This window comes from Ailuropoda melanoleuca, chromosome 3 (genome assembly GCF_002007445.2).
Source record: "Ailuropoda melanoleuca isolate Jingjing chromosome 3, ASM200744v2, whole genome shotgun sequence".
Classification (NCBI taxonomy): Eukaryota; Metazoa; Chordata; class Mammalia; order Carnivora; family Ursidae; genus Ailuropoda; species Ailuropoda melanoleuca.
In genome coordinates this window covers 121,305,352-121,327,947 of record NC_048220.1, presented here as the reverse complement: position 1 = coordinate 121,327,947, position 22,596 = coordinate 121,305,352, and the positions used below count along the sequence as shown (strand labels likewise).

The 22,596-nt window shown below is 45.2% G+C and overlaps 1 protein-coding gene across 7 annotated transcripts in view; it reads right to left on the bottom strand.

The window, feature by feature from the left end:
- ADAMTS12 (ADAM metallopeptidase with thrombospondin type 1 motif 12) overlaps positions 1-22,596 on the bottom strand; it is a 310,364-nt gene that overhangs the window by 62,035 nt on the left and 225,733 nt on the right. For 5 of the 7 annotated variants that reach the window (XM_034657042.1, XM_034657036.1, XM_034657041.1 and 2 more), the window contains 3 exons: positions 13,190-13,323; positions 8,298-8,411; positions 6,258-6,378 (listed from right to left, as the gene is read on the bottom strand). In XM_034657042.1, the coding sequence (XP_034512933.1) occupies positions 6,258-6,378; positions 8,298-8,411; positions 13,190-13,323 (369 nt within the window). The remainder of the gene's footprint in view (positions 1-6,257; positions 6,379-8,297; positions 8,412-13,189; positions 13,324-22,596) is intronic. The other 2 variants (XM_034657040.1, XM_002919440.4) reach the window with 1 other exon arrangement.

Genomic DNA, 22,596 nt, shown 5'->3' with positions numbered 1-22,596 from the left:
TATTTGGTTTGGTTTCTAGGCTGTCGCATCTAATAAAAATGTGCTTATAAAGAGGTCATACTATTAACCCCAGACATCTTTTCAAAGCTCATCTTAGAAAGATTTATGCTGTCAGTTTGCGGTGAGCAAAACAATCCTCACTGCAGGCCCAAATATCATGGTTTAATGAGAGGAGGCTCCTGGGAAAGGCCAGTCCATGTCCTGATGCTTGTCTTGACAGCAATGACACGTCAATGTCAAGTTCATGTAAACCTTCCATTTGACCCTTTCCCAGATCAGCGTGAGGAAGAACTATGTACACATAAATGTGTCCAGCAGATCTTTTGAGAAGACCAACTGCCTTGTCCTAGATTGAGAGTTTTAGCTTCAATTATTTCAAAAAGTGGGTTGTAAGGGCACCAGAACTTTGACCCACCCAATGAGCAACCACAACCCTCTTGCTAGAGGCCAGGAGAAAGGAAACATAGAAAAGGGAAGAGATGTTGACAGGGGCCTCCTGACCCTTAATGCACCTGGGACAAAGGGTGGCAGCCCGGAGCTCTCTTCATATGAAAACTGTCAAGTGGAGTATCCGGTCCCTCTCCTTCCCTTCCTATTCCTTCCAGCCTGGGATTTCCTAGAAAACATGATCTAGGACACTCTCCAAATAAGGTGATATTCTGGTTTCAAGGAAGCCACACCCCTTCTTCTTATTATGCATTACCTTCTGCCTTGGGCTTTCTCTGAAATGTTTTCTTATAAGATTCTCATCCTGTCTCTGTGGACTCATCTCCTAGCACTCGGCTCCCCCATCCCAGGCCGTTACGGATGTTGTTGGCAAACCAGTCTTCTGTGACACTGACCTCCTCATGTCATTCACCCACCTAAAATCAGAGCGGACCCTCTTCTCTCTTCAGCCAACAGCAAACAAACTGAACCCTGCAGTATAGCATAGAAGCAACTTTGAGTCACGAAGTCATGTCATTTGTTCCTAGAAGTGTCTCTTCCTTCTCACTGCCCAGATTTGTATCTCGACCTTGTGTGTATTGCTGCCACAGGCCCCCACCCTGTGTTGTGAGGTGTTCTCCATGGGTTCCATTCCTTCATGAGCTTCCTCATGTCACAGAGACTAAGTGGCCCCAAGAAAAAGTCCAGAATCTGCCGCATTATGGGATTAAGACAGCAATCTTAACATAACTGGAAACTGGTGTCAATTCCTAACTCCAGGTGAATTGAATTCAACCGAGAAGATCACTGGCAGAGACTAGGGAGCTACAGCTGGAAGAACGAAGTAAACACACAGGCTCGGGAAGTGGGGCGGTACCCGGGTGGTCAGGTTCGAGCATAATCCCAGGCAGTTGCTTCTTTCACTACATTCCAGGAATCACCTAAAGATATGGATACCAGCAGCAGGTGTTTCTAGAAGAAACTTTCTGTGCCCTTCCTTTGCTTTCTAGACTGCAGATTTTTTTTTTTGACACGTTTAATCATGAAAATGAAATTGTGATGTGTATCAGAGGAAATCGAATTAATTTAAATATTATGCCAAGAGAGTTACAATAACTCCATGATGGGCATCAAACCCACTAACCAGATATGCAAATATATGTAATAATATTTAATAAGGTGAATTTTGTATGGTGACTGCTCTAGTTCCATAAAAAGGTTTTAAAATAAAAGTCTGAGCACATTCTAGTTATGATTAAATAAAGGAAGTAGGAATAGAGGCTGGCAGTTTGGGCAGTGAGTTAAGTGATACAATTACCTGTACGAGAGTTCCAGGGCACTCAGAGAATGTGGTCCCTTATTCCCAGCAACAGAGGAAAGCAGCCGGTGTGAGTAAGACCAGGACCTGGTTTAGTGGTCACTCGGTCTGGCATTAGTCAAGTCTAGAGATGCCAAGCAAGGCCAGAAGTGGTTTTAGAAGTCAGTGATTTAGTCCAAGAGGCTAAAAACTGTCAAGTTTTAACATTTAAGACCATGGTAGGTGAGTCATACAGAATCAAGAAAATTAGGCAACAGAAAAAACAAAAACAAAAACAAAAGCCCAAGGCTGAGGAACTAGATGACAATGGGTCAACGTCCTAGGCCAAAGAGAGTGGGCTTCAAGAGTCTGGCATAAAGGTCAAGGTTCTGGATAACAAGCCCAGGGTGCCCTTAGAAGAACAGAGCTTAATGCTCTACCATCTTCCTTCTGAACTCGGCTCCTCATTTAAGTTCTGCCTGAGGGCCATGTGGCAGAGTGGGACCCAGGCCTGTTACCTGGATGGCATAAGGCAGGGAAGGCAGTGGAAAGAGTCATGGTCTCATTCGTCATTCTATCCCCCATGCCAAGCATACAATAGGTACTCAATGTTTCTCAAGTAATAGGGTGAATGAATAAATGAATGAGTGATGATATCTGTACACAGTTCACCGTATTCTGGACCTAAATTCTTTAATTCCAGACACTTCTATTCACAGTAACCACGGCACTATACCAACATGGTAATTCTTTTTTCTTTTGCCACAAGAGGAAATGGAAACTATTCTGGAGGGTCTACGAGAAAGTGGGCCTTATGTTCCCCAAGTGTGACACGAACTAAAAGGCATGATGCTGCCATGTAGCACACAGCTCAAATCTACTAAATGAGTTCTTCTCCACAGAGGTAGACAGGGACTTACTGGGACCACCCAAGAAGGCCATGATAAAGACACCTTCTCCTGGAGACTCTGCCTAACTTCGACACTTAGATATCAACAAGCAAATGATCAGCCTTAGGGCTAAAGGCAGGGAGAAAATAAGAAATACCAGACAGGGTTGAAAGGGGCCTCAGAANTTCTCCACAGAGGTAGACAGGGACTTACTGGGACCACCCAAGAAGGCCATGATAAAGACACCTTCTCCTGGAGACTCTGCCTAACTTCGACACTTAGATATCAACAAGCAAATGATCAGCCTTAGGGCTAAAGGCAGGGAGAAAATAAGAAATACCAGACAGGGTTGAAAGGGGCCTCAGAAGTGGAGGTCCAATGGGATGACTTCCCCATGGTCAATGGTTATCTAGATCAGCACGTGGTCTATTGCCTCCCAATTCCTTTTAATTCCACATCATCCATCATCCTCTTTCTTAGGAGCACTCACCAAACAAACAAACAAACAAAAAACAACAACAACACAAAGCCAAGAAAAAAGGACTTGGCTAATATTTCATACTTCCATTGTCAAAGGGAGTAGCTGTTGGAAAGGAGGAGAAGCTGGGTCTGACCACCATGTGCATCTCTAATGCAAACTTCTCCACTTATACTTTTGTTTCATAGCACTCTGTTAAAAGAAAGCCACAAGCCAAAGTAAGTAGGAAGGAAGGAGAACACAAGCAGACACAGGATCAGTTAGGCCATGCAAGGTTTGAAAGAGTTTTGGATTCTTCTAGGTGACTGACTGCATGTNAGCTGGGTCTGACCACCATGTGCATCTCTAATGCAAACTTCTCCACTTATACTTTTGTTTCATAGCACTCTGTTAAAAGAAAGCCACAAGCCAAAGTAAGTAGGAAGGAAGGAGAACACAAGCAGACACAGGATCAGTTAGGCCATGCAAGGTTTGAAAGAGTTTTGGATTCTTCTAGGTGACTGACTGCATGTCCCCATCATTTCCTAGTCACAGAGATGATCTTGCCTCAAGTGCTAGATGTACCTGTTGCCCAAGTTCGTTTTTCCCTGGTGTTGTCTGATGGTTGCTAACTTCCCTCAGAAAGGAGACACCGCGCTTTCTCTCCAGGACGTGGCTGTGATAACAAGGCTCTGGAGACCTGACACGTAAGTGTGGGGATAGCGAAGTCATCTCCAGCCACAGCCCCCATGTAACTGACTGCAGAAACATACTTGCTCTGGAAGAATCCTCCGTCAGAGCTCCCCACACATCACAAATTCTTGAAAGCAAATGCGGTGCCTTGACCAGGGAGATGAAGTTACAGTGTGAACCCCCGAGCCAATCATTTTATGGTGTATCTGGCTTTATTAGGCACACAGCAAAGATGGGATCAGCCTGGTGGGTATAAGGAACACAGACGACCCTGCTGGGTGTTAACAGAGTCCAGAGTGAGATCTGGCTGGACTTCCTCACTGTGCTGGGGGTAGCAGTGCCAGAGGGCTTTGAGGTTTTCTCAGGATATGCACGGTCTAAAGTTGACACCTCACGGTCTAAAGTTGACACGGTCTAAAGTGCCAAGAGCCATCAGAAGCCCTCTGGGAAGCAAATGGGAGAAGGAGAACTGAAAACCAAAGGCATGAGGGATGCCAAATGCTCGGTGCTGGACATGTGACCGGAGGCATCAAGGTCTCTAAACAGGGCTAGAGGTGGGAGGGAGGCTCAAGATGCTTCTGGTCTTTTCCTCACTCCCAAGAAACCAGAGCAGAGTCAAGAATCCAGAACTAAAGCCCACTTTCCTAAGGGCTTAGTTAAAAGGTTAAGTGGTGGAGATTCAAGAATGAACCCTGCTTTTTAAAGGAGTTATCGTAATGTTAGGAGCATAGCATATCTGAGGCCGAAGATCTGAACCCCCACAGATAAACAAATAATACTGAGATTAAATGTAGAAGCATGATTGTAAGGGTGACTTCAGAATGCACGTAAATAAGGTCACATCTAAATAAAGGAAAATATTTACATAGCAACTTTATCAGATTGGACAAATATTAGCTATCATAGGAGGCTTGAGCATAAGCCTAAGACACACTGGGTTATTACTCACATACCAAATAAATAATACAAAGGATACATTTCATGCACACTAAAGCCATCAAATAGACAGACATAAAATACAGTCCTTTGGTGATAATTCTAAAGGGCAAGAGAAGCATTTCACTTTACAATTCAACTTTATTAGTTCAATAGTCAAAGATCAAAAAACTGGATGAAATTAAACAAATTCAGGTCATCCACTGTGACGTGTCCTAGAGACCAACAGGGCATTTAAGCAATGCACCTGATACCCAAGGGCGTACTCAGTAACTTCACCCTGGCTGGTGAGCATGTCTAAGAGAGAGGCATTGCTTTGTCGGGACCCAGGAAAACGGTGGTCCACTGCATCTGGGAGTCCCTGTCACTTCCCACCCTGGGTAACACTCCAGTGTAGACACTGCCCCTCTCTCCTCAGGCCCTACCTGAGGAGTGCACAGTGGACTCCCTACTCCAAGCACCTGCATTTCTTTGGAATCCAGAGAAATAACCACCTAACTGCCCCCTCCCCAAAGTAGCCTCAAGCAGTGACTAACGCAAGTCGGCATACGCGGTCTCAGCTCCTTCACCCCTTGGGTGGGAAAATTGCAATGTACCACTTCCTACACTGGCTCCTGTATAATGGTCACTGGCTTAATGACACACCCTTTCTTGGCTCTCCTCCTTTCCCCGTTTCACTTCCTGAATGCCCTACTGGTGTTTTCCAGGACCTCCTGACCGGCAAATAAATTCTTGGTTCCTGAGCTCTCGTCTGAGGGTGTTTCTAGGAGCCTAAACTATGATACTCTGAGTTGTCTTCACCATCTCTGGGCCTCGCTTAGCCTCCTCGCAAGGCCCCTCAGCTATCACTCACTGTTGCTGCCAAGGGACCGGCAGTTTTAACGGAAGACAGACATGCTTCATGGCTGATTCGGGGTGAAGGTGGGCTCTTCATTCCCGAGGATTATTAGTAGCCCAGAGCTGCACAAAGAAGAAACCTTGTTGAAGGTCATCATGGGAAAGGAACAGCAGAGCTTGGGTCAGGAGGGGTCGTCAGGTGGCAGCAGCCACCTGGGGCACCGTGGGGCAGTAGGGGGTGGGACCCCCTTACTGGGAGAGATGGGAAAGAAGAGCCAGCCCAAGCCACCTTGCCTTGCCTCTCCCTTGTCCCTGAAAGTCCACTATGAGCCTTCTACCGTAAAGCCCATGGCTGGCTTCTCTGCCCTGTCCCTTAGAGCCTGCCCTGTGTCTGCTTTTGATCTCTGTCTCCCTCAGTTCGAGGTCATTCCTGGGCCAATGGCTTTCAGCCCTGGATGCTCTCCCAGGGATGACATTCATTCCCATTCCTGGGAACAGCCTCCAGGCGGTGGGAGACTTAAGATTCCCATGCAGTGGGAGACTTCCCGTAAATGCCTAGCAATCAGCCCCTTCCCTAAAACTGTCAGGGAGCCCTTATCCTTTTGTCGCAAAGACTACGTCCATGTGGAGTTCTCTGAAAGTTAAAATCTGCTTTAAGACACAGCCATCAATCTTACCCTCCATTCTCAGTCCCCTGCCACTTCAATTATTTGTTCATTACCAGATCCTTCTTTCTGCTTAAACATCTTCTTCACGGTCTGGCAGGCAGAGCCGTCCCCAAGGCACACACCGCAGCGATCCTCCGTGGCATTGGAGCCGATCTCGTAGTCACAGCCGACGGTCTGTGGGGAAGAGAGGCTGAGGGGGACTGACACGGACAGGGACACCACACCTGCCTTCTCCTTTTCCCCTTCACCCTCAGTGAGATCGGGGCTGGGGACGGATACAGGAACCAACGGCTCCTGTCCCTGGGGGCAGCTACTGAGGTAAAGGGACTACCTGGTGAGAGGGGAAAGAGGGACACACTGAGGGGGTCTCCAGCTTCCGCCGAGTCACAGGCAGAATTGAGCACAGTTCCAAGCATGTAGCATTGAAACATGCCTTGGAATCAGAGTTGCTGGAGCAGTAAATCCCCTTCTGATGGGCAAACCTCAAGTCCCCTCGTCTCCAGGGAGAGTTCCCAGGGATGCTGGAGTTACTCGGCCTATCACGATCACTCCCTTTACACGCCTCACTTGGGCCACCTCTGCCTCCTGTCTGAGCACAGCTGGTGAACCACAGCCATGGAGGAGCTGGCTCAATCCCAACACTCCCGCAGGCCCCTGAGGGATGACGTCCGTGACCTGTGTACCATCACCAGGTGCTCTGGAGTCTCCTAAGACCCCGGCCCCCTCTGCACTTCACACGTAGCCATACGCATCCCAGCCATCGTGAGCTTTCTCCTATGAGCTGAGTCCGACCTCACCCGCATGCTCTGGACCCGATCCCTTCCCAGGACTCTTCCCATCAGCCCTTCTCCATCACCTTCTTTCCCCGCCATGGATCTTTCTCCTCAGCCAAGTCTTTTCCACCTGAAAATCCCCATGCTGGAAAAGGGGAGCAATTACACTGGGGGTGTTCAGTAGCATCTGATACCAAAAAATCATGACACTTGGGCAGGAAGTCATGAAACACACGAGCCTTCCCTGGAGGTCTTAGCTGCTGGCTCTCTGGCCAAAGAGAGAGAGAGACCGGACCGTACTCAGCTAGCCAGACCTCTCTGCTTGCAAAAAAGAATTGTGCCTATACAGTTTATTCTCTCCTTCAAGGATAATTCCTTTCCTTGTTTTATTTTTTATATTTCTAAGTTTGTGTTTTAACTCCAGTATAATTAACACACAGTCTCCTCTTAGTTTCTGTGTCCAATGTAGTGATTGGGCCCCTCCATAGAGTGGCCGGTGCTCTTCACGTTTCCTTCCTCATTTTAGAGCCAATTCAAGTGACTGAAAGGAAGACCAGTCTCGGTTTTTAAAGACACCCTCCCTCCACCAGCTGAACAGAGAATTAATGGCTGGTGACAGAGAATACCTCCATTCCTCAAACTGTCTCTTCAAATCCAAGGATTGTGCTACGTGACTCAGCTGGAAAGAAAATAAAGTGCTAAGAGATTAAAAAAAAATTAATCATGCTAATCACAGTAAGAGAAAGAAACTGTCTGGATGTGTACTCAGTGGTCACAAGTAAAATGTCAGCCCTTCACAAGTGATGTGTTTACGTCAAGCTCCAGCATAATCCGATAAGCCGATCTTTACAGATCAGACCCCCAGAGACTTTCTGCCTTCACTCATCTGGGATGAGCCAGGAAATCAGCTACTCCGAGACAGTAATGGTAAAGTGTTTTTTCAAATTTCTACCAAAAGAGGATAGATACAGATGTGAAGAATAAAGAAAGCAAGCCAGGAAAACAAATACGTTGAGGCCATTTTTCTTCTCCAGCGATATCTGCCTGCATACTGGGGGCTGGAGGTGGGGGATGGGGTAGGGAGACGTGCAAATTCGATGTCCCACAGAATATTCAGGGGGGTCCTGTACAGACTTCACCCCAACTGCTTCTCCCACCAGCAAGACCAGCACTGAGCTCAGTGTCTAACACAGCGCCTAGGCAGACATAAGCCAGTCTTCCCTGCCGCACATAAAACATAAGGGCTCTGAGGGGAAAGCAAACAGACGACACTCTGCTTGTTCACGCCATGTGCTCTGGCAAGAGGGCCCGAGATAATACCGTCTTTCTGCTTTCAACAGAACCAGAGGTGGCTCTCCTGCTGCTACCAAGTGTGGATAATGAGTCCAGCAAGGGTCTCCTCTGAAGGGACTTCTCACATGTCAGACTGACACTCTAATGAGCAACGTTAAAAAAAAAAAAAAAGAAAAGGAAAATAAAATCATTTAAATTTCCCATTATATAATTTCTTTCTTTAAAAAGCAGCTTTATTGGGGCGCCTGTGTGGCTCAGTTGGTTAAGTGTCTGCCTTCGGCTCAGGTTATGATCCTGGCGTCTTGGGATCCAGCCCCAGGTCCAGCTCTCTGCTCCATGGGGAGCCTGCTTCTTCCTCTCCCTCTGCCTGCTGCTCCCCCTGCTTACGTGCTCTCTCTCTTCTGTCAAATAAATAAAATCTTTAAAAAAGAATACCTAAGGTACTTCTGTAAGTCCCATTTCCTCATCTTTAAAAAATATGTAAATAAATAAAAAACAGCTTTATTGAGGCATAGCTGATATATGAAATACAGTACACATTTAATGCAAACAGCTTGATGAGTTTGGATTTACAAAATACCTGTGAAACCATCATCACTACAATCGAGGTAATAGGCATACCCACCCCCTCCAAAAGTTCCCTTGTGACTCCTTCTGTGTGTGCTAAGCACATTTAATGAGGGATCTATGCTCTCAAAAATTTTTAAGTGCACGATACAGTATGTCAACCGTAAGCACCATATCCACAGCGATGGCTAGGACTTTGCGTCTTGCCTCACTGAAACGTTGTACCCATTAAACAACAACTCTCCATGGTTCTCTCCCCTCAGCCCTTGTCAATCACTGTTTTATTCTCAGTTTTTATGAGCCTGACTATTGTATATTCTCACTTAAGTAGAATCATGTGGCGTTTGTTCTGTGACGGGCTTGTTTCACTTAGCATGAGGTTCTCCAGGCTCATCCCTATTGTCACAAATGGCAGGATTTCCCTTTTTTCAAAAGCTGAATAATATTCCATACTATGTATACAACACGGTATACCACATTTTCTTTGTCCACTCATCTGTTGATGGACATGTGGGTTGTTTTCATAGGTTGGCTGTTGTAAATAATGCTGCAATGAACACAGGAGTACAGGTATTTCTTCAAGATCCTGATTCCAATTCTTTCGGATACACACCTAGAAATCCCATGTCTGGGTCAGATGGTAGGTTCTATTTTTAATTTTTTGAGGAAACCTCCATATTGTTTTCTCGAATGGCTGCACGATTGTACATTCCCACCAACAGTATACGGGGTCCCCATTTCTCCACATCTTCAGCAACTCTTATCTTTTGGTTTTTTGAATACAGCCATCCTAACACAATAAGGTGACGGAACACCTTATTGTGGGTTTGATTTGTATTTCTGTGATGTTTAATGATGTCAAGCACCTTTTCATATACTATTTGTATGTATTTTCTGGAGAAATAGCTATTCAAGTCCTTCACTCATTCTTTTAATCAGGTTCTTTGTTTTTCTGCTATTGAGTTGTATGAGTTTCTTACACATTTTAGATATTAAACCCTTGTCATATATATGGTTTGCAAATATGTTCTTTCATTATGTAGGTTGCCTTTTTATTCTGATGATTATGTCCTCTCGGTCAGAAGCGTCTCATCAATTCTTAACCCCGTCATGCAGACTAAAGAGCACACTACCTTGAGTATTAGAGAATTCAGGTTCCAGGCCTTCATCCAGGCCTCCAGCTCTGTTAGGGAATTATGCAATATGTATTCTTAGCAATTCTCATATTTTGCTTATGAGTGAACACTGTTTTACTTTGTAAATTCTCAAAGGACTGAGAAGAACTGAAATGCCAGCTGGTGCCAAGACCTGATCCACCTGGAACGTCGGCACTGCTCTCTACAGCCCCTCGGCAGAGGCGGGCAATGGAAGTCTGCCCCGTTCTGAGATCGACTCGTTCTCAGCCTGTGAAACGGCAAGCATAATGACAGGGCAGAGTTATGCTTACCTGAAAAGAACAGGTAAATGATACGCCATTTGATAAAAAGAGACAGCAGCAATAATGCCGTCCTCGCAATAACTTTGAGGGTTAGGATCTGGCATTCTGGAGAGAGATGTGGCCCAGATAAAATAATAAAAGGGATGTTCAGCAAATCACTGAAATGGCCAAAATGGCCTGGAGGGACAGCAAAGAAGGTTCAGGACAGCTTCGGAGAGAAATGAGAGAGGGGGGGCTCACATAGGACAGGTAGGAAGACTGTCAGGCGAGGTGGCAGACTCAACTGGGATTCACAAAGTTGAATTTTTATTTTAAGATGTATACAGTAGGCGGAGCATAAAAGCAAAAAAGGGTTGATGGGTCCAGGGTCCTGGGGTGAGAGGTGGATAGAAGGCTAAGAGAAGTCTGGGGACAGTTGATGTGACGGATCAGGGCATCCCGTCCTCTTGGGAAGGAAGTGAAGCCAGAGCCATGCTGGCAGGAAGAAAAGGAGAGAGAGGAGAACCTGAAGTCAAGAGCTGGCTCCCAGGAGAAAGGGCTGGGGGCAGGCGTGGGAGCACCTGCCCATAAGTTTACAAGCTTGTTCCATGTCATGCTTGTGATTTAAAACCGGGAGATGGCATTAAAACTCTAAGTTTAAATTCATATCTTTGACAAACAAGCTTAAGAGTTTAGTACAACTTTTTAAAAAATGGAGAAGGGCATGAATAGACAGTCACCTCCTAGAACAAATTCAGTTCTGATCAAGGCCTGGTGACTCTCTCGACAACAGAATCTGCAAATCTAACAGGCCAAAATGGTGGCAAATATCATCATTTCAAAACAGACTGCTGAATATATGAATAAAAGCAAAATCAAAGAATGTTTATGTGAAGATAAGCAAACATATTTTCATATTCACAAAGAAGATGGATTAGACACTACATATTTTTTTTTCTGATGGTGTATCTTTTTATTTAAATATATGTTCAATGCCCTTTGAAAAACCTGTAGTAAATGAGTAAGAAGACTAATAAAGCTGAAAATAACCACAACCTGGATCCTTGGAGGGTAAACTGTATTTAGGCTATTAAGGTAAATTTGATTTGACATAATTTTTCCCCTTAAAAATGTGCTCAGTGTGGTAAAGAGAGAAAGTGGGTAATTATAGCTTCTAAAAAGCCCTAACTAGTTTCCAAGAAGAGGAAGTCAAGCTGAGAGATTCCAGCTCATTCTATTAAGCTGATTTAATTGGTTTCAAGAGAGGCACCCAAGACCCCTTATGTTTTGTTCAAAACACCCATGTTCTCCGTCATATGCTAAAGATACCATCTCCATGCTTGCAAAGGTGTTTAGGACTAAGAGATAATTTTAGCATAACATTCATTTCTCAGCGATTAAGGTCTTCAACCCTAGCTGCATATGGCAATTACCTGGGAAGTTTTTAAAATGTCAGTGCCCAGGCCCTGAATCCCAGAGGTTCTGAATCAACAGGTTTGAGATAGAGTTCAGACATCACTAGTTTTTAAAAGCTCTTCAGATGATTCTAACAGTCAGCCAGGCCTGAGAACCACTGCTCTGGACAGTGATGGGGCTGCTTTGGCCTGAATTAGCTAGATAAACATCTTCCCACTCTGGAGAACAGATCTAACCTAAATATATATTAATTACTTTTGGCTCTTTGTAGCTACAGTGATGACTAGTAATGAGTCTGAAAGAGAATTTTGTCTGAGTTCTTACAAATATAGAGTATGATTAGGACTTGCTTTTAACTCACTCATTCCCGGGAATTGTCATGTTGCCTCCTATGCTTTGGTCACCACTGGAATAAGTCGATAGGCAAATTCAAGATGATAAATGTATCTTTCCAGGGCACTGAACCTTTATGGGCAGGACTTTCCATGGCAGCAGTTTAGTTCAGTGGGAAAAAAAGTTATGATAAACATTTACGAAAGGAAATAAAATGCATTAGAAGTTTATTGTGTGCCAGGGGCTCTGTTTGGGGCTTAACCTGTATACCTTTATTTAACCTTTTTGACACTAACTAGGAAGATACACTAACATACCAATTTTAAGAAAAAGAAACTGAGTCTCAGCAAAATGTACAGAGTTATACACTTGGTACACAACGGTCTTAAGTTCATATTCTAGAGCCTGAGTCCTGACCATTATGCTTTCCTAACAGCTAATAAGAAGTTGCTAAATAATTTTTCCTTCGTTGATCAAAAACACCTTTTCTTTAAACTGAGATTTATGCTTGGCTGTTGGATCACAAAACTTCTTTATCACTTCCTCTCAGACCAAACTGCAAGCACCGGAAAGGAATTCTTCAATGGCTGCCATATAAAAACACTGACAAATCAGGTCTCAGTCACTTCTAAAAAGGTGGAATTGATTAACGGATTCAGTGTGGAAAAGTTAAACAGAGATCAGAAGACCTGGTGTACGACCACCTGTCATGCCATCCCTCTTCCTAAGGTGGATCGTGTTGGTAACCAATGGAAAATTACATGTTAAAAATGCTTTGCACGAAACACTATGCAAACTACTGTTAATTTCAGCTTTTTCTCAAGTTTAAGTACTCTGCTGGCAACTAACCGATGAAAAATTTAACACCACAAAAAATAATCAGTCGTCTCTTCCTAATAATTCCTCCTTTGATTTGGTTCTTCTTCAATGTGACCCTGTTCTATGCTTAAGATGGTATCACAGAGCACATAATAAGTCAAGAAAGAAAGACCACAGCAGGAGGGAAAGCATTCAATTCCAAACTGTTGACTCTGATCAACACTGTGAAGTCCTGTTTCTCAGATCACATATAAAAACCAGATAACGTGCCAATGTCACAAAAGCAAAAGCCTACAACATCTGACTTCCTGAGTTAATAAAAATCATGATTTTATAAAATTGTAGATTAAGGAAACATACCCAATACCTTACATATGCCATTAATACAGACATTTCTGCTGTTGCCACCTTCAAAGCAAGGGGTACCATCAATGACAGCATCCAGCATTTTCTCGGAAAACTGGCCATCTATGGGTCGGCAGTAGAGCTCACAAGGATGTGCTGGAGTGAAAAAGAGACAAATCCTTGCAAGTTAGCTTTTTTAGCTCAGCACCCTTCCTGCAGGACTTTTTTTGTATATACTACCCCCCAACAGTCATTTACCTGGAGATTCCCATCTTTCACCTTTCCTGTGACACATGCTGAAATGTAGGCTTTTTATTCTTTTTCCAGTTAAAGGGTTTCACAACAAATTAAATTGGGAAGATTGCTTTAAAATGCTATGCCCTTTGTTATAAACGATGAGACCTTTCGATCAAACACTGCACTGTGCTTGTAAAAATCTGGCGTTAACCTAGAAAAGAAGTAATAGAAACCAGTGCAGCAGGGCTCCAGTCAAGCACAGCACCTGGCCACCGCTTGCTGCAAAGTAAGTAGACCTCCAGGGAAGAGACAGCCCCTCCCACGGGGCCCACTCTCTACTAACACCACCGCCACTATCATGACCCCACCACCTGCAAATATTTTCCTTTATTCTCCTCAAGTCCAAGAAGTCCTTGGACACAGATTTACAAACACAGAGAAACAGAAAGCCTGATCTTTGGCTGAAGCTAAAGCCAATGAGCTCACCGTAACGGTCTATCCCATCATGCTGGGTCCTACAGTAAATACATTCTAGGGTTCGATTTTCTACTCCCTTGTGAATGAGGATGGGGTGATTTCCAGCACAGGAACTGTTCTAAAGATTTACTTAATAAAATATGTACCTATACATAGGTAATCACAGTAACCCAAAGATAGATAACTTTGAAAACATAATTGCCTTAAAAATTTTAATAAGTAACACTTGTATCTGATAAGAAGAACTCAAACAGTAATTTTCTTGTGAATGTTACATCTTGTTTTTTTTGAAACCGAGAAACTTGAGAATGTCTTTTTCAGAAAGGTCTTTCGTGGGGGGAATCTCTTTTGGATCTGTTTATTGGGGAAGCGCTTGAGTTTCCTGGGGGTGTGACCAGCTGAGGGCTGGTCACAATGAGACCAGCCCATCAGCCAGCGCCATGGACCCACCCAGTGCGGATGCGAATACAAATACCCAACTAACACAAAGCCAGAGCACTCAACCCTAGGTACAGCTGCTCAAGAATGCAATGATCCATTTGGTAAAGAAATAAAAGTATAAAACACAAATATAACTAAGAGCAGAAGCTCTGGACAAACTTGAGACAGAGGTCAAGAGCATCTGTTTAAAGCTTAAAGGAGAAAGGTAAAAGCAAAGAAAGAATACTGACTGCTGTTATGTAAAGAGCAATGGATAAGTTGTCTGAGGAAATGAGCAGAGTCAAAATGAGTCGGTGAGATCCCAGCACAAAGCGCCAATGGAAAAGGGCCAGAAGACTCCGGGGACAAAGCAAAAGTTGAGATTATTGTAAACCCTCATTCCTGGCAGTGTGATGAGCTCTGTCACTGCCTGAACTGGAACGGAAGTACTTAGAGGGGGCCACCTGGGCGCAGCTCTGCTCTCTGGAGCCGGGATCGTCCGACCAGGTGCACTGGGTCTGGGGAACCACTTCACGAAACACAGGGCTATGAAGTATAAGGACAGAGGCAGGGGAAACACTGTTAAATAAGGCTTTGATTGGAGCTTTAGAATTTGGATTTGAGATTTTGAATTTGGGCACATAAAGCACAAAGAGAAAGCAGCTCTGAATAATTCCCGAGCTTTTCTAAAGGAGTTGTCTGTTCCAGCCTGCTGGGAAGGGCCGGGACTAGAAGTGCCGAGGGTGCGGAATTTAAGAAGGGGCTCACTCCCAGGGGTTGTATAAGTGGGTCCTCCCAGCAAGTAAACCCCCATCCAACAGCAAGTGGTGTATTGAATTCCAGAATGGTGAAGTTCCAATGTTTGCCTCAGTTTTGCTCCCTCTGGGCTTGTGCTGTTTCACTCACTCCCTGAAGGAAAAAACTATCCAGAGACTTCTGATAGTCTTGTGTATATGGTGAGTTATGAGGAATTTTGCTTAATAAAGTGACAGCCGATCTATCGTTTGCACACTCTTCCCAGATCTTGTACCTCACAGCGGTTATCTCTCGTTTTAAGAATCACAACCACGCTATGGTGTTAGTTCTTTTATCACCATTTCATAGATCAGGCATAGAAAAATGAAGTTTCCCGAGACCTCATAGTGTGAGTAGCAGAGCTGAACCTGGTGCTTTCGTTTAGAGCCCACTCTACTAACCCCTAACCTACAGGCACAGAATTCTCTTTAACAAAACTCCCTCAAGCATCCACTCTCTACGTTATCAGGCAATGCATTTATTTACCGACCCTATCTGAGGTGCGAACTCGGGAGAATTCCAGCAGGACTCCATTTTAATATTCTCTCACGGGGCTGTAATACAGTGAGAATTGCCAGCCTCTTGAGCTACTGATTTCTACAGAGAGTGTATGTAAAAGTTCTAGCTCATGGAAGTCCAGTATTTCCTTGAGAAAGTTACTGAAGCTTTCTGTGACTCAGTTTCTTCATCTGAAAAGTGGGGATAATAATACCTACCTTGCAATGTACTTGGTGAGGGTTAAGACAGAGCTCGTATGTTGAGCACTTGGCATGGGGTCGAGAATACAGTAAGTGCTTGACAAATGGCAGTTATGATTGCTGTTTTCACCTCCTATCACAAGCTGGATGAATTCTAAAGGTCTTGCCGTTGCCCCACCGTGCTATGCTTCTCTCATTCCAACCTTCTCTCACAGACATTTCTGTAATGCCGGTTCAGTTCTCCTTCCCCCACACACAAACCTTTCCTGAAAGAGCCTCTTCTCCTTCAGATTATTCCCTCACACCACTTCTGATCAGTTCAACACTAAATCCAGACTTCGTTTTACTATTTCCCTAAACAATTTCTGTCTTGTCAGTTTAGCATAAAAAACTCTAGATCCTGCTAGGTCAGCAAGTGGTTCTGTGACTTTTCCTTTACTGCCTCTCTGGACCTGGTTCAAAGACATTCCACTCATGCAGTAACTACTAAGGTCCTCACAGCTCTATGCTTTCGAGACTACGGATTTTACAAGCTCCTCAACCAAGCTGCAATGTCCTGGAGGGCACTCTGGTCCTCTGTTCAGTGACCGGCCACTGCTGGCCAGCTCAGCGTGTGAAGGAGGAGTCATAAGTCATGCCGTTGAGGGCTCACACCCGCGGTGGAGGTGACACTAAGCACAGTCTGGGGGATTCTGTTTCACACGGCTTGGGCATCAGATCCCCAGGGATGCAGGTCTCGGCTCCAACCCCTACAGCTCACCCAAGTCCTCCTCGGTCTCTACTCTACACAGAGAGGTTTATCAGAGAATAATATTAAAACCTTTACTAAGGGGTGCCTGGGTGGCTCAGTCGTTAAGTGTCTGTCTTCAGGTCAGGTCATGATCCTGGGATCGAGCCCCACATCAGGCTCCCTGCTCAGCGGGAAGCCTGCTTCTCCCTCTCCCTCTCCCCCTGCTTGTGTTCCTTCTCTCACTGTGTCTCTCTGTGTCAAATAAATAAAATTAAAAAAACAAAACAAAACCAAAAACCTCTACTGAGGTATCTGGCACAGAGTGGTTGTTCAGATGTGGCAATTACCACCATTAACCTTTCCCAATGAATAGTAGCAGGACTTTGGCCCTAGTAAACGCTCTTAATGCATGCTTACTAATTAACAGATATGACAGAGGTCAACACTGTTAGGGAGAAAATTTGGGACCAAGTGGCAGAGAGATCATCTCGATCCTGAGAGAGAATCAACTCAGTCATAAAAATGAACCTTACCTTAACCTTAGTGATAGAAGTCAAGGGTGTTCGTCGCAGCAGTGAAAGGTTTATCCAGAGAGAAAAGGACAGATCAAGGAAGTTGTTTAGTCAATTCACAGACTCACTGTGCAATCACTAGGAGGAATGACATTCCACTAATGAATAAAGAAAGTCGCAAGATTGGCAAGGTATGATTTCATCTGTGTGCAAACCAAAACCTGCTGTTACCAGTGGTTGACTCTAAGGAATAAGTCAAGTATGGTGGGATAAGAATTTATTTTTATTTCATTCTATTACGTACACTTCCATGTTTCTTAAGGAAACATACATTCTTTTAAAAAATAATGTCTTGGCTGTCCAACAAGAACACTGGAAAGGTCTCCTTTCTTCTGTATAATAACACATCTCCATGAAGAGAGGCCCAAGGCCCTCATTTCAGGACTTCTTTCTCATTTTGCTTGGGTAATACATGACTAATACATCCTTCAAGGCTAGACAGGCTAGCTGAAGTTGACTTCATGTGAGAAACACAAATTTCTACCGAATCTAAGCACAGTGGTCCATGGAGTCTTAGGAATAATCCAGTAAATAATCTTCAGGCAATAACAGCACGCAGACCCGCTGCTCCCATTCTCCCAGAGCTCGCACACCTATGACCCACAGGGGTGCCTAAGGCCAGAAAGATCCCTGTGCTTGAAAGCATCAGCCTTTGTGAACTGAAGGTTCAGGGCTATTTCAGCACTTTACCAAGACTAACTGACGTCCCACTTCCCTGTCCTCTCCTCTGGCCTTCATCCTCCATGGTGCTTTGGGATGTCATTAGATTGCCTATGACACATGGCTCTGCAGAAGGAGGCAGGAGTAGTAATAGATGCTCTTAGTCCTCCATGGTCATCATGAGTATCAGAGAGTCTGTCCCAACCTCATGGATTCCATAACATCCACAGAGTTGAGTATTTTCACTGTCTCAGATTTATTCATCTCTCCTGACGCATCCCTTTGGATCACAAGATTTTTTTTTTCTCTCCCTTTCAAGAGCTTTCAAATCCATTTATAATTCTGCTAAAGGAGACTCAACTCATTTACTAGTGAACTCTCAGCCTCACGCTGTCTGATTAATCCTCTCAAAGGAAGCTTAGGTAACAGAATGAACCCACTGAATCAAAGGGTGCATTTTCAGTTCTGGTGAAACAGGGCGGCTCAACATTTTCGGATAACGATTTTAAGAAGTGGTCATTAGAAGCCAAAGATAAAACTTGGTAAGAAGGATAAAAGTATTTCTTAGGTCAAGGAAAACTTTTGATGTACTTCACATTTTGTATGTAGACTGCTGTTAGAGTTTCATCATTTAAAAAAAGTCCAGTTTCTACATTCCATTTCCAGGCAGGGCTCCACGGGTATGAGCCCCAAAGCAGATAGCCAGGGCATCACACTTGGTTGAATGCTCTGCATCACTGTCTTGAAGCTCTTAATTTTTTTTTTTTTGAAAGAGAGAGAGTGGGGGTGGGGAGCAGAAGGAGAGGGAGAGAGAGAATCCTAAGCAGGCTCCATGCCCAACGCAGAGCCTGACACAGAGCTTGATTTCACAACACTGAGATCATGACCTGAGCCAAAATCAAGAGCCGGATGCCTACCCACCGAGCCACCCAGGCACCCCTTGAAGATCTTAATTTTATATTTGAACTTGTGTTTTCTAAGTGAGGTCTGATGGGACAATGAAGCATGTGCATGAACAGAAGACAAGGGTGATATGCACGTCTGCTGTTCCTTGGCAGATTTTTAGAAATACTAAACCTTAAGCAAAAGGCAAAACTTAGGATGTTTCATTGTTGTAACAAGTAATATTTAACTTAAGAAAGAAACTCAGTTTAATGACTAGGCTCAGATCAGCTTGAAGGAAAAAACATATGAAAAGTCCTTACCAAAAACCCAATCAAAAATCAAATAGTTGGGGGGGTTGAGAAGATGGCGGAGGAGTAGGGGACACCTTTTTCAGCCGGTCCCCTGAGTTGAGCTGGATAGGTACCAGACCAGCAGGAAATATCCACGGAATCAGCCTGAGACGCAGGAAGATACATCTGGATCTCTACAAATGAACATCTCCAGCGCTGAGTATCGAGGTACGAAGCGGGGAGCCGTGAAACCGCGCACAGATATCGGAAGCTAAACAGAAGGGGGAGGGAGCCGCCGTGTCAGGGCGCCGGGAAGCGGTAGCCACCTGCAAGGGGGAGCGGACAGACCGCGGACCCGCACGCTTGAGACAGCAGGCTGAGAAGGGAGCTCCGGGAGCGCACGCGGGACGGCTGGCGGTTGGCGGGCCACCTGCACGGGGGAGCAGGCGGACTCGCGGACGGCACCCGCGAGACAACAGACTTAGAACGCGAGCTCCAGGAGCGCGCGCGCAGGGCGGCTGGCGGGCCACCTGCACCGGGGAGCGGGCGGACCGCGGACCCGCACTCTGGAAACGGCAGACTGAGTCCGTGAGCCGGGAGCGTGCACCACCAAGCATCTCACGGAGCTCCGGAGCTCCGGTGTGCTCACTGGATCGAGGCTGAGACCGGGAGCTCCGGGAGCGTCCGCGGGGCGGCTGGCGGCTGGAGGGCCACCTGCACGGGGGAGCAGGCGGACTCGCGGTCAGCACCCGTGAGACACCAGACTGAGACGGGGAGCTCCGGGAGCCCGCGCGGGGCGGCTGGCGGCTGGCGGCTGGCGGGGTTGGAAACACAAAGGACAGAGACGTGCCGGCCCTGGAAGTGAGGGCTGGGACGCCGGGTGTGGGGCGCACAGCCCGGGATGCTGCAGGGTTGAGCAGCACCAACAGAAACAGAGTTAAAGTGGCCAGAACATCAGTGGAGAACGATCCGCGATCCCTCTGTTCTGAGACAGAGGCTGAATTTCAGCCGCTGCTGCTCTCTCAGAAGAGGCATAGCAAACCGCCAGGGAAAGCCGCCAGAGAACAAAAGCCCGGAAATACCGGCTCACAGGGTGCCCATCCCCATCCCCCCTCGCAAGGGACACAGAGACTCTACCCAAACAGGGTTTTCTGAGTACCGGCAGGCAGGCCCCTCCCCCAGAAGGCAGGCTGAAAAATCAAGAAGCCCACAACCCGGAGCGCCTGAGTGGCGCAGTCACCAAGCACCTGTCTTCGGATTAGGGTGTGATCACAACGCTCCGTAAGGAGTCCTTCATCGGGCTTCTCCACCGGGAACCTGCTTCTTCCTCTCCCACTCCTCTGCTTGGGTTCCCTTTCTTGCTGACTGTCTCTCTCTCTCTCAAATAAATAAATAAACTCTTTAAGGAAGAAGCCCACATCCCTAAGATCTCTATAAAACAAGGGCGCACGGCCTGGGTCCCAGTCAACACTTGGGCTCTGGACAACCCTGCAATCTCTCTTCATCAGAATGACGAGAAGGAGAAGTCCCCCCCAGCAAAGAAAAGATAATGAGTCTGTGGCCTCTGCCACAGAATTGGCCTCGGCCACAGAATTAATACATATGGATGTATCCCAATTATCAGAAATGGAATTCAGAGCAACAATGGTCAAGATGATGAGTAAACTTGAAAAAAGCATCAGAGAAAGCGTTGCTGAGAATATAGAATCCCTAAGGGCAGAAATGAGAGCGAATCTGACAGAAATTAAAAATTCTATGGGCCAAATACAGTCAAAACTAGAGGCTCTGACGGCCAGGGTCACCGAGGCAGAGGAACGCGTTAGCGAATTGGAGGATGGGTTAGTAGAAGAAAAAACGAAAATAGAAGCTGGTCTTAAAAAAATCCACGCCCACGAATGTAGATTACGGGAGATTACTGACTCTATGAAACGATCCAATGTCAGAATCATCGGCATCCCTGAAGGGGTGGAGAAAAACAGAGGTCTAGAAGAGATATTTGAACAAATTGTAGCTGAAAACTTCCCTAATCTAGCAAGGGAAACAAGCATTCGTGTCCAAGAGGCAGAGAGGACCCCATCCAAGCTCAACCAGGACAAACCTACGCCACGGCATGTCATAGTGCAATTCGCAAATATTAGATCCAAGGATACAGTATTGAAAGCGGCCAGGGCAAAGAAATTTCTCACGTACCAAGGCAAAGGTATCAGGATTACGTCAGACCTGTCTACAGAGACCTGGAATGAGAGAAAGGCTTGGGGGGGCATTTTTAAAGCTCTTTCAGAGAAAAACATGCAGCCAAGGATCCTTTATCCAGCAAAGCTGTCATTCAGAATTGATGGAGAAATAAAGACGTTCCAAAATCGCCAATCATTAACCAATTTCGTAACCACGAAACCAGCCCTACAGGAGATATTAAGGGGGGCTCTATAAAGGTAAAAAGGCCCCAAGAGTGATACAGAGCAGCAAGTCACAACCGATACAAAGACTTTAAAGAGAAATGGCATCATTAAAATCATATCTGTCAATAATCTCTATCAATCTAAATGGCTTAAACTCTCCCATAAAACGCCACAGGGTTGCAGATTGGATAAAAAGACATGACCCATCCATTTGCTGTCTACAAGAGACTCATTTTGAACCCAAAGATGCATTCAGACTTAGAGTAAGGGGATGGAGTACCATCTTCCACGCAAATGGACCTCAAAAGAAAGCTGGAGTAGCAATTCTCATATCAGATAGACTGGATTTTAAACTAGAGGCCATAGAGAGAGATACAGAAGGGCACTATATTATTCTTAAAGGAAGTATTCAACAAGTGGATATGACAATTATTAATATATATGCCCCCAACAGGGGAGCAGCAAGATACACAAGCCAACTCTTAACCAAAATAAAGAGACATATAGATAAGAACACAGTAATAGTAGGGGACCTCAACACCCCACTATCAGAAATAGACAGAACACCCTGGCAAAAACTAAGCAAAGAATCAAAGGCTTTGAATGCCATACTCGACGAGTTGGACCTCATAGATATATATAGAACACTACACCCCAGAACCAAAGAATACTCATTCTATTCAAATGCCCATGGAACATTCTCAAGAATAGATCATGCTCTGGGACACAAAACAGGTCTCAGCCAATACCAAAAGATTGAAATTATCCCCTGCATATTCTCAGACCACAACGCTCTGAAATTGGAACTCAACCACAAGGAAAAACCTGGAAGAAACTCAAACACTTGGAGGCTAAGAACCATCCTGCTCAAGAATGACTCGATAAACCAGGAAATCAAAAAACAAATTAAACAATTTATGGAGACCAACGAGAATGAATACACAACGGTCCAAAACCTATGGGATACTGCAAAGGCAGTCCTAAGGGGGAAATACATAGCCATCCAAGCCTCACTCAAAAGAATAGAAAAATCTAAAATGCAGTTTCTATATTCTCACCTCAAGAAACTGGAACAGCAACAGAGGGACAGGCCTAACCCACTGACAAGGAAGGAGTTGACCAAGATTAGAGCAGAAATCAATGAATTAGAGACCAGAACCACAGTAGAGCAGATCAACAGGACTAGAAGCTGGTTCTTTGAGAGAATCCATAAAATTGATAGACCACTGGCAAAACTTGTCCAAAAACAAAGAGAAAGGACTGAGA